Source organism: Chrysemys picta, chromosome 6 (genome assembly GCF_011386835.1).
Source record: "Chrysemys picta bellii isolate R12L10 chromosome 6, ASM1138683v2, whole genome shotgun sequence".
Taxonomy (NCBI): Eukaryota; Metazoa; Chordata; order Testudines; family Emydidae; genus Chrysemys; species Chrysemys picta.
This window is the reverse complement of record NC_088796.1, coordinates 127,229,740-127,242,580: the sequence shown is the minus strand read 5'-3', so window position 1 is coordinate 127,242,580 and position 12,841 is coordinate 127,229,740. Positions and strand designations below refer to the sequence as shown.

The 12,841-nt window shown below is 42.9% G+C and overlaps 1 protein-coding gene across 5 annotated transcripts in view; it reads right to left on the bottom strand.

Moving 5' to 3' along the window:
• DNAH6 (dynein axonemal heavy chain 6) overlaps positions 1-12,841 on the bottom strand; it is a 203,099-nt gene that overhangs the window by 99,270 nt on the left and 90,988 nt on the right. For all 5 annotated transcript variants that reach the window (XM_065549807.1, XM_065549809.1, XM_065549810.1 and 2 more), the window contains 6 exons: positions 11,078-11,232; positions 8,075-8,306; positions 3,413-3,565; positions 2,817-2,957; positions 1,594-1,836; positions 649-816 (listed from right to left, as the gene is read on the bottom strand). In XM_065549807.1, the coding sequence (XP_065405879.1) occupies positions 649-816; positions 1,594-1,836; positions 2,817-2,957; positions 3,413-3,565; positions 8,075-8,306; positions 11,078-11,232 (1,092 nt within the window). The remainder of the gene's footprint in view (positions 1-648; positions 817-1,593; positions 1,837-2,816; positions 2,958-3,412; positions 3,566-8,074; positions 8,307-11,077; positions 11,233-12,841) is intronic.

Here is a 12,841-nt window from a genome sequence, read left to right as displayed (position 1 = left end):
GTTCTGTAACCATATGGGAACCAATCCTGTCTGTGTTCTGTGCACATCTAAAATTCCTGCTGAATGACCTGCCCTGGGAATGAGTTACCAGTGACCCAGGGCTGCGGAGGAAGGAGGGTGCAGGTGTGTGTGTGGGGGAGCCCAGGGCTGGGGCGGCAGGAGGTGTGGGAGGGCAATGGTGGGTGGGTAGGGGGGAGCCCAGAGCTGGGGCGGCAAGGGGTGTGTGTGTGTGGGGGGAGAGCCCATGGCTGGGGCGGCAGGGGAGTGCGGGTAGTGGGGGAGAGCTCAGGGCTGGGGTGGCAGGGGGTGCGGGTAGTGGGGGAGAGCTCAGGGCTGGGGTGGCAGGGGGTGTGGGTAGTGGGGGAGAGCTCAGGGCTAGGGTGGCAGGGGAGTGCAGATCGGGGGGGAGAGCCCAGGGCTGGGGTGGCAGGGGGGTGCGGCGAGGAGCCCAGGGCTGTGACGGGGGGCAGCCAACATTTTTTTTGCTTGGGGCGGCAAAAAAACTAGAGCCAGCCCTGCCAGTATGTCACATAAAAGAGGATAGCATAGAGCCCATAATTATTAATCTTTAAACCCATTACTGTATCTATGAATTATTGAGCAGTAACACGTGCTATCTCAGAAATATTACAAGATAATTCTTTGTACCTGATCAGCATTTTCTTGATCCACTGCTAATTTTTCCATCAAAGCCTCAACATCCACTGATTTCTCTACAAGGACTGGCTCTAAAGCGGAGAGATCTAATTTCATTTTATCTACAAGCACGTTCGTCTCTAACAGTTTGGATAAGCCATTCTTCACTCGATCCCGAGCCTGCAGCCCAATAAAAACATTTCATATATCTAAATACTTTTCCCAAACACTGTACTTCCAAAAAGTTCTAACATGATAAAAATATAAACTTATGCGCAAATATATTTTAACACCATGTAATGCAAGTTTTATCTCAGTTGTAAATTATGTTATAAATAATTTGTATAATAAATTTATTTTAAGGGTGGCTGTAATAAAAATGCTATGTTAGTATGGATGTAACAATATTTATACAGATATAAAAGAAAAACCATCTAAATTGGAAACATGATCATGCTTATCAAACAAAAGCTGCCAGATGTTTAGGCTCAACATTGATTTTTGTTAAATAAAACATTTTAAAAACATGAATATTATTGCAATCTGTTGATGCAATGTTTAAAAATCAATAAAAATGTTTGTTTGTTTTTCTTTGGTTTTGATTTAATCATTGTGCTGCAATGTTTGTATCCCAAGTGTCTTGTCCTAGGACAAAAGATGGGGGAAGTGAAATGACTCCTATTTTTTCATTTTCCATGTGAATGAAGTGCAAAACGGTAACAAAAATCACCAATAGTAGAAAGTAAATTAGACTAAAAATTCCTTGTTTTAATACTCAGTACATGGAAAAGGAAAATTGGGCTGGTTTACCACAAAAGAATTACAAGCCATTTTACTTATGGTAAACCCTGAAGCTGCTGCACTATGAAGGAAAAGTAATACAAAAATCTGAGGGGAAGTAAGACACATTTCTCAGACGCAATAAGCAGAGATTTTGCTTAATAAAATTAAACCTACTGAAACCAACTGCTTCCTTTTTTCCCCCAGCATGGTCAAGTAGAGATTGATTAATTCTAAATACGAAGTGGGTGTTGTGTAATATCGTCGCCGCAGCTCAGCATAATATCGATCTGCCATTTCAGTCACACTCATATGAATATCTACACACATTACTGAAACTTTCTCTTTCAACGCGTCACTTCCAAGATCAACATTCAGGAAAAATGTCCTTGATACAGAAAGAAGTGCTTCTCTGGGCCACTGCAAAAGGGAAAAGATTATTTGAATAACAGTCATTCACATCATCACGGTCAAAGCCAACATTTGTGGTGAAATATGGTAAATTCTCAATACAAACTAGATGTTTTCTCTGGACCATTGCAGAAAGAGAACATTATATTAAAAAAACCTTATCAAATGGCCCTCTGAATTCCACAAGCCCACTGATATTGAAACTGGCCAGCCTTTGATGAGATGTTTCTGGATAAGACTTAGTGGGCTGGGGTGGATTTAGTGGTTCCTACAAGCCATGTAGACGTTGAACCCCATCCCATGACAAAGCAAAGGTTTGCAAGCTGACAGAAATCATGCCAGTGATCCTCTTGTGTGTCTCCTCAGAAGGTCATCTAGACCTTCAGCTTGCTCTGTTTGTCCTGCTTCACCAGGACTGAGGACAGGGGACCAAACCAAGATCAGCATCTTGTCTCGTTTAGAGAGCAAAGCCCTGGAAATCTGAGTCCCCTACAGGACAGTAAAGAGAGAGAGAGAGAGAGAGTGTGTGTGTGTGTGTTTGGGGGGGAGAGATTGTTGGCTTCTGCTCCCATATCAGCTTTTAAAGCGAGGACTGCAATGGATAAAGCAGGATTGCTGAACTGCTTTGTCTGCCTCACTGGAGGCAGAGAATCTGGTCAACGAATGAAAGGATGTCAATCCTTGGAGCCCTGCGGACAAGTCTGAGCTGCCTGTGGTTTTGTCAAATGTCTCAGACTGAAGGAGAGGCCAGGATCCAATATGTTATCATCAGCTGAGTAGAAACCACAATCAGTTTTTCGAGATATTCTAGTTAATGAGAATCTTGGAATTAACTGTCATTGAAAATTAACACATAGGCCACATAATCCCAGATGACATTCAGGAGGCTAGATTTTTACTTGATTTTTTTTTATAAGATAGCATATATAATAGCAATGTTTATTACTGAGACATCTCAAAGTTATTACTCTGTGGATCTTAGTACGAACCTGCACAAACCAATCAATAGTACAGCAATTCACAAGGGATGGAAACATCCGACAACGCGATCGGAAAGCTTCACCTACAGGACTCATACAGAGAACGATATGCAGCTTCTGACGAACTCGGTTAATGAAGTATTGAAATACCTGTTTTAAAAGAACACAGCGTGCAGAAAAAATAAAGGAGATGACAATGAGGTTGTTTGCGCAAAGGAAATCTAGTACAGTCACGTACTGCAGGAAACAACCCTGCTTTGGCTGAATGATCTAACAGGCCATTTCCATCTCTAACCTCTATAGCTAGTCTCAGAAATTGTCTATGAACAGCTGAACTCTTCTCTCCAAGGGTGGAATATGAATATTTTGTCCACACATGACAGAACAGAAGTGCTTATTAAAAGTCCTGGAAGTTGATCTTCCTGACTGTAAACAAAATGTAATGTTCTCCTCTTTTTACATTAGATACATTAGATAAATAAGAGACAGATAAAAGGCATATGATAGAATGTCTATACTTAATTCTTTGAAAATAAGAATTTTAGTAACATCTATTTACAATGTTATTGGATACAATAAACTAATAATTGCAATACTTCTCCTACCTCATCTCTGCTCCCCTCTGGTATTCCTGCCTCTTTAGCTTTGGGTCTCGTAGGTGCCAGAACCTGTTCCAATTCATCTTTTTCAAATAAATTAGGTACTTCCCCAGAATTGAGAATATTGTTTATGTCTTCCAAGAACTCCTCTACAACAATCTATAGATAAGATTTTATAAATATTAGATGTCAAATGAATTAATGTGTGTGTCCTCTGTAAATGTAAATATGGAGAAAACAATCAGGAAAATAAAAATAACAGTGCTGAATTCATAAGCTATAAAAATTGTAAGAAAAACCTTTGTTTTTAACTGAAAAATGTATTTGAAAATCCTTATCTGTTAAATATTTGAAACAGATGCCATCAAAATATTACCTACAAAAACAAAACAGGTCTTCCCCATGTGTTTTCTCCCCTATATCCAGAAGTTTTAACAAATGTGTGGCCTCTGATCTGATTCACACACGCTGTTCAGTGTGATCACTGATTGCGGTCTTTCAAAGTTACTGATATTATCTGTAGGATCTTGTCATTTGCTCAAGTTTATTGTGCTCATGGTCACTTTACTACTTTGATATTAGTCAGTTTTGCGTTAACTCTTCAAACTGAGGGCCAATACTTTTATCCGCCAACCAACCATCAGAAGCTGCTGCTTCTGAACAGGTGAATAGCCTTTTTCTCCCTCTGTACCTCACAACACGGCCCTTCCTGTTTTGCAAATAATCAGTGCTCCCACTTCTATGATCTTTCTTCTCACCCGCACCCTGCTCTCCTGACGTAGCCCACCTCCTAAGGGACAGCCCACACACAGGTGGAAGCTGCTTGGTCCCCATTCCGTTCTCTGTCCCTTGTTCCCAGGACCCCCTTGCCCGCCCTCAGGCTGCATGTGTAGGGGCATCTGGGCTCCGTGCACTGTGAGGCCAGCGAGTGGGAGTCAGCCCCCAAACTTCTCTGCAATGAGAAGCAGCCGGAGTCAGAGCCTCTGCCGCAGGAGGAATTAACTGAAGTAACAACATGCAGACTGGGTGTTTCTGCACTCGCAGCCCCACGAGGGTGGGGATAGGGCCTTGGAGCAAGAGCCAGAGATCAGAGTGGGGGACAAGCAGCTGCCCTGCAGAGAGGAGTAATGGCAGGGCTCCCGGCTCAGCGCAGCTGGGGAGGAATGACCCCTGGCATCCCGGTGGCCAAGAGCCACCTCTCGTCTGGCAAATTTACTCCCTGCTCTGGGCAAGCTCCACACAGCCCTGAGGAGGAGGAGCTGGAGTAGCTGTGGGACGACCAGGAAGGGGGAACGTGCTCGGCCAGGCATTAATGGTGCTTCCGGCTGCTGTGCTGGTTGCCTGCAGTGCTGCTTGTCTGGGAGCAAGAACTCTGGGATACATCCAGAGGACTTCTGTGAACCAAATCAAGCTGGGGCCACATACACACAGGAAAGCAATAGAGCTCGGACCCTAGATTCCAGCTTAACATGGGCTCAGAACCTCCAGCCTGCAGGGTCCTGGGACCCTAGGTCCAAGCCCTAGGTTAGCACAATTGGTGTGTGGACACAAGGCGCATTAGGTTGAGCCTGGTCTCAAGCCCGTGCTTGACATACCCATAAGGACCTCAGTCCATTTAGCTTAGAGAAGAGAAGGTTAAATGGTAACTTGATCATGGGCTAGGAGTGCTGACACAGGAAGAAAACAGTCGATGGTTCAGGGCTCTATAATCTAGCAGACAATGACATCATAACTTTAAATGTCTAGAAGAAGAAGAAGCTAACAAAGTTCAAATTGGAAATAAGGTACAATTTTTTAACACTGAGCGTGATTAAACACTGGAGTAACCAGCACAAAGGCTGAATATTGCTGTGTCAGTGTATCATGTTATGGCAATGGGATGTTGTTAAATTGCCACTTTTCAGATTAACCAAAAGAGATTTTTAATAATTATTGCAAAATGTTCAGGTAATTACCAGAAACCCAGCAACCCTGTGCAAACTCTACCTCTTAATCAGGTTTCTAGTTTTTATATGATGCACATATCAGGAACCTAACAGGTTCAGGTCTCTCTGATTGCTACTATTGCTGGTTTTGTGCATACTCTGACCTCTCATGCAGAGAGCATAATAGCAGGTAGATGAAATTTCATATCTCTAGAGTGTGGAATGAGTCAGTTTGCAACATATCTCTAAAATTTTCTGTCATGTTTCTAATTTTCATCCAGCCATTGAGACTTTATTGCTATTACTTAGCAATAAACTATCGATAATGCCAACGGGTTATAATGCCAGTAGAATCTCTGTTCAGAAGCTAAACTCCTGTGAAATGTGTAAAGAGCAACAGAGGTTGCAAAGGCTTTTTTCCACAGAAACAAAATCTCTCTTTGCAGTAGATTCAAGGTTTTCACATTGTATTCCCTCATTTTCACTGAATTCTATTGCATTTTGAGAATAATACAGAATCTTGGTTCTTCATTTAGTTTGGCTTTCCCTACACTAGTAGTAATCGTGTGCAGTTCATTTCATCGTACGCCACCCACTTCTTCAAACGCTGTCTGACTTTGTGGTAGTTTCTTTTGCGTTTCTTTATGTGCAACCTATTTTCTCCCCTTGTCAAACAGAGCTATTGATTGTGCTAAGGACTTGTGAGAGACTTCATTCACACAAATATAACAAGCTTTCGTGCAGCGTACATGTTAATATTAATATACTTGTGAAAACTGTGAGCCTTAAAAGTAAATGAATATATTAAAATGACTTTCTATTATTCATCTTAAGACTCAAGAAAATCATACAGTCAAATAAATTCTATACAGCTTCTGAATGCAAGGTTTAATAGACAGGAAATGATAAGTTTTCAAGCAAGAAATAAGCTGCCTGATGTAGTTCAGGGAATTGTTCATTCAGATAAGGGCTAGGCTCTGCCTTCAGCGGGCAGAAGCACCCAGGAGCATGTGCAGCGAGCTCTGCTGCAGCTGGTGTCCCTGTTAGGCAGAACTCCTCCAGGGGGTTCTTGGGAATCACACACTAAAGCAGTAGGCTCTGCCACCGTTGGAGAGGGTACAATAGATGTACCACGCTACGCATAGCCAACACTGGTCGCAGGTGCGAGTTGGGTACAACCCTGCCCTCTCCCCAACCCCATTCCAACAGCTTGGGGAGCCGCTAGCTCGGAACAGGGCCGGTGCTGCTCAGCCCACCTTGTGGGTACTGAATGGGAGCACAACAGTAAATTGAACTCTTCCCTCTCCTTTGTGCAGAGACTAGCCCCAACCTGGCTCTAAGTCATTGATTTGTGGTTGTTACAGCACTAATCAAAGAACAGTTTCTCAGGGCCAGAACCCCTTGCTCTCATTGGTGAGCAGTTACTCACTCCCGGCGTCCCACTACCATTCCTGGGAATACTTATCATTACCGGCTCCTCATTGGAAGTGAAAGGTTCACAATCTGGCCTTCAGCTCCCAAAGAAAGATCAAAAGCAGTTTACTGTACAATAGCTGAACTCATCACAACTTCAGAGGATGCTACTTCTAAGCTTTATAGCACAAAGTTGAAGCAATTCCTATTAACAAATAGGAGCCAAGCAAAATAATCTTCTGAAGGCAAAATGTGAGAAACTCCTTTTGCACTTATGGCTTTGAAAGTATACACAGAAGAACTTAGCGTATCCAAAAGAACGAGAGCCATTTTGCTTGTTTCCTAGCAGAGCTCACACAAAAGCGTGCCTGTAAATTAGCTGGGATGTGGAAAAGCATATTCAATTCTCAGAAGTTAACGAACACACAGCAGGGATACCTGGATTCAGATACATTCTAGGATACAGAAACTGTGAAGGTAGGGATATTTGCCATGCTTATTTTGTGAGTCACTACCTAGCCCGCTCTTCCAGATCACAGCTTATTCATAGAAATGATATTGTCTGAGCTCAGGGAATAAATCATAAGATTCAGATGTATTTTTTAGATGCCCTGATCTATTTCCAGTAGGAAAAATCTAACACTTTTCTATGGTAAGTAAACAGATACAACAACTTACGTACATTATTAATGTTGTATCTTTTTTCAATACTGAGAATACCTTCCTTTGCATAGTTAATTATTCACTTCTGGCTTCTGATCATGACCTGTCCTTTTTTCATCCTACTTGATCACATTGTTGGTTTTCACTAATATCAATCACTTTATACTTCTTGAGAGCCTTGAACAAGAAGTTAATGGGGCAGATCCTCAACTGGTGTAAATCAGAACAGTTCCACTGATCTCATTTTTCACTTCTGGGGGAAGATTTATACCTTCCGTTCATCCTTTCCACTGCACAAGATTGAAACTCTGTCCTTGGTCCTGTCATGATCTTAACCCACTCTTCCTATCAGACGCTATATTCACCTGCAGTCTCAAGTCTGTTCTTCCTTCTTCCTGTGCCCCTTTCCCATAATTCTCCAAAGCTCTTTCATTTACGCTACCTCAGTTACCAAGAACTCTCCTCTTCCTTCCTCTGAGTCACTTCCTCCTTTTATATATTACTATAAGATTGTATTGATTGATTTAAGCTTATGATCCTCACTCAAAAGCATTTTCTTACTTCATATAAACAACACCATATAAAAATAAATAGCTTGTTATTGTGTAAGCCACAACATTTTAATGATAAAGCCAACTGCATTTCTGGTCGACCCATTTAAACATACCTGTGTGTCTGTGAAGAGGAAAACCATATCCTTGTCTTCTACGCCTGCCATCTTATACAGCTTCCTCAGATCGTCATGAAAACTGTCGTAATTATAACCACGGCTAAGTTCTATCTGAAAGCATTTGTACCCACATATATGAGAGGCAAGTCGAGTGAGAGACTGTTTGCCAGTACCTCCTACTCCAACAAGCAGGGCATTTCCTCTTTCCTGACGGATCATCCGAGCAATTCTATAGGAAAATCAAGCATGGAATGTAAAGTAGTAATAATGACAGAATTTTCCAACTATTTCTTGGAGTCTCATTATGGCATCACAGGAGCATCACATAGGCATGATACCATAGTGAAAGTCCTATAATTCTGCAATCCAAACAACGGAAGCCTCTCTTGCACAATGCCAGGGGCCCAATGGAAAACAACATTCCCTGCTCTGCCCAGTGGCTTTGGCAGGGAACACATGCAGCTGCACACAAGCCAAGCTCAGAGGGACATTTCAGACACTGACCTAGCTGCATTAATTCAGGATGAGTTCACCACAACCAAAACTCAATCTCCTTTTGGGATCCCCACACCAGGGCCGGCTCTAGACACCAGCAAAACAAGCTGGTGCTTGGGGCAGCACATTTTTAGGGGCGGCATGGCCGGCACCAGAATGCCGCCCCTGCCGCCCCTAAAAATGTGCCCCGGACGCCCTAGCTCACCTCCGCTGCTGCCACTCGCGCGCCGCTGCTTGCCCTCCCTCCCAGGCTCTCAAACCTGGGAGGGAGGGAGAGATCCCGAGCGGCCGCGGCGCACGAAACAGCTGATTCGCGTGCCACTGCTCACCCTCCCTCCCAGGTTTGAGAGCCTGGGATGGGGGGGGAGACTCCGAGTGACTGCGATGCGTGCGCCGCTTCTCTCCCTCCCTCCCTCCTAGGCTTGAGAGCCTGGGGGGAGGAAGCAGGGCTGGGGATTTGGGGAAGGGGCGGAGTTGAAGCGGGGCTGGGGGTGGGGTAAGAAAAGAACTGGCGGAGAGGGGCGGCCAAAATTGTTTTTGCTTGGAGCGGCAAAAATCCTAGAGCCGGCCCTGCCCCACACTGCTGCCAAAACCCACCCAGTGTACCCTGGATCTCCCATCCCAGCCGGGCTATTGAATAGAGGGAATCTTTAACTCAAAATCGCTTTGGACATATTCTGATTTCAACAAGTTGGTTATTATGGATAATTTCCAAGAAAACACTAGTGGAGAATCCTATGTGGCTTTTTGCAGGAGGATCTTACAGGGCAGGCAGCTGGGAAAATACTCTTTTTTAATTGCTTACTTTACCAAGCACATTCAGGGTGTTATTCTCATTTACATTGCTCTGGAAGCATAAAGGGGACACAAAATGGGCATAAATTATATTTACTCTCACTTCAAGTTGCTCTACACTGTAGAGGGGTGCAAGTGAATCACTGTAAATATGTGCCATATATCTATTAAATATTTATGAATTATATTAATACATAGATATAGAATTGTGTATTTGGGTAGAGAAAATAAACAGCACAGCTCGAGTTTGGACTGAACAGGGACTTCAAGGTACGTTCCGTTGTCTTTAAGAACATGCCACTTAACCAAGTGTAATACTGATGGACCCCACTGTTGATTTCCATTTTTGACTGATTTTGGAAGGACTTCAGCTTTCTAGAAGCTTTATCTCATGAACATCAAACCTCCCTTTCAGATTAAATCCTTTACCAATTGTGCCACATCATTACAAATTAATTGTTGGCCAAATTTTCAAAGAAGCCTCTTCAATCTGGCCTCTATTTGTGCACGTTCACACTATGAGCACACACACTTTTTGTGTCCTTTTAAAATGACAGAATTTATACATGCCAAAAGATGTGCACTTAATTTGGTTCGGTTTGAGTGCATAAGTGGTTTCTGTAAATTCTGTATTTTGTGTGCACAAGTGACAAGTATACAGATTTGTTCCAGAAACACATATCCTTGTAGTATCTGTCTAGCCGCGGATTGCATCTGCCAAGTTCATACACACAAATGGAGACCATGTTTTGATCAAAACTTCTATGTCTGGGTGCCTTAAATTAGACTCCTAAATCTGTATGTAAAAATCTAGGTGCCAATGGAGTTGCAGAGGCTGACAGTGCCTAGTGACTTCAATGTCCATGTTGATGACAAGTCTTCAGAAGCAGCATAGCAGGGGTGGCCAACCTGAGCCTGAGAAGGAGCCAGAATTTACCAATGTACATTGCCAAAGAGCCACAGTAATAAGTCAGCTGCCCCCCATCAGCTCCTTCTGCTCCCAGCGCCTCCCGCTCACCGGCAGCCCCGCTGATCAGCACCTCCCCCTCCCTCCCTGCACCTCCCGATCAGCTGTTTCGTGGTGTGCAGGAGGATGGGGAGGGAGGGGGAGGAGCGAGGGCACGGCAGGCTCAGGGGAGGGGGTGGGAAGGGGTGGAGTGGGGGCAGGGCCTGTGGCAGAGCCAGGGGTTGAGCAGTGAGCACCCCCCGGCACATTGGAAAGTTGGCGCCTGTAGCTCCAGCCCTGGAGTCGGTGCCTATACAAGGAGCCGCAGATTAACTTCTGAAGAGCCGCATGTGGCTCCGGAGCCACAGGTCGGCCACCCCTGTGGCACAGGATTTCCTGGGTATCATGATGATCAGAGGGCTATGGCAGATGGTTGTTCACTCCACTTATGCAGCTGGGCACACTCTTGATTCAGGGTTCAGCATGGGATTATACCACTTTCATGGATTGACAGTTACCTCCTTCCATCTCAGCTTGACCACCAGTTTATATTTGAGGGCAGGATGAATTTAATATGTTTGCTTATTAGGGACTCCATGGTTAATTCTGTATGTATTTTAATGCATCCTTTCAGTGTATAAACCTGTGATTAGTCACACAATTTAAATGCTTCTCAAAATGACTTAAATTCACTTGTTTACACTGGTCTGATTATTACCTTAAAACAATGATACCGCCAAGGTATTAACTAAACAGTCCTGTACCTTGAAACATGCTCGATGGCATCCTGGAAGAACACCAGCTTTGTCTCCTTAGAGTTTGTTATATTGTAGTCATCCAGGTAGTCTTGTAAAACTGATATAATCTTCTCTGCATCAGTCAGATCCTCATATATTCGATCAGCTTTATCTGCGCCCATCTGAAAGGAAATTATTTGTGAATAAGAGAAATGAGATCAAAATGAATGGACAGAAGTTATAGTGCTTAAAATCTCCACAAATTATTACTCAAGATTTTCAATACTTGGGTCCTAGACGTAGGTTCCTAAATTCATAGTTAGGCATTTGAATGGCACCCTAAGTGCTGAATACCCAGCAGTTCCCATTGACTTCAACATGTTCATTGGGGAAATTAAAAAAAAAATTCCGGGATTAAATCCATTTTCATTTTAGTTTTGCACTCTGTTAAGAGCAGTCTCACTTCTCCACTTCTTTCATGCCTGTGGCTAAAGTTTGCAATTGACCTCTAACCACACTTTTAGCTGTATTCCAGACCTCATTTTTTCCCAAACCACCCCTAGCATTTAGTTCCAAGAATTCAGCTGTTGTGTTTTTCTCTCACTTACTAGCCTCTTTTACTTGGTTGTAACCTGCATTCCATATGAATCCTTCCGTACCCAGTAAACGTCATAATGAGATCTCAGCTGGGGCTAATTGCAAAAGATTTCCTCACAAGGCAGCAGTTACTGCTTGCAGAAGTGAATCAAAGTAATGTAAAAGCTGTCCTTGTGTACAGAGAAAAAGAATGAAAATTGAACATGTAAACTCTGTGAGAGAAATAATTTCTCTCCACAGGTCCCTGAAACCTCTATCCTGGATATGTTTGCCAATATGCACACTTGTCCCTTAAACTGCCCCCAATTTGCTATCTGATCTATCTAGTTGAGTGCTTATGGTGCAACTTAAATCCTTTCCTAGTATAATCTTTGTTAAATGCCACTAGGTTTTTTAAAAATATCCTTTAAAGATTTAGCTTGCCCTTGTCATGAGTCATAAATTGTACCACTGATGGCTTCCTTTCCTATCCATTCCCATCAGGATCCAAAGAGCAAATATCTACCTGGAATCTACTTCTGCCCCTCGAATACCATATTGCTTCAAAATAATATTTGCTATCCCTTATCGCCATTTCTTAGTGCATTCTGTAATGGAAAGCACCTGGTGAAATCACTTCCTCTTGTCCCCAGGTATCTTGGGGGGAAGCAACTTTATGAAGGAGAACCAGACTTATTTCAGCCAACTATTTTATAATTAGGATCACTTAAATTTTGCCATTCCTCAGTCTGAATGATTCTCTTTGGTCACTAGTAACAGAGGCTGTGAAAACATTAACAACTTCCTCCAGTGAAAGTACATTAGCTACAATATCTGACTTTTAGGCAGAAGGCTATTCACTTCTTCCTAATATAGGGGGACCGGTTCTAGGACTATCTGTATGCAGCTTAGTCTTTTCACAATAGTACGCTAGTTCCCTGAAAGGTGGTTGAAATCCCATTTTTGCTAATGCAGACATTTTATCAAGATGCAAAAGGACTACTTCTCTTCTAAATATAACATAAAGGGCCACAGTCACTTTTGGTATTACAGGCACAACGCTATTCACTTCCCTGGAGATGTTCCTGCTTATTGCGTCAGTGAATCAAGCCCATTGAATTTAGGATTCCTTTATGCTGAAATTATAGTGTTTATATTTTGCCTCTATACTTTACAAACCCTGAAGTTCCATTAAACAAACTAAGCAAACGGAAA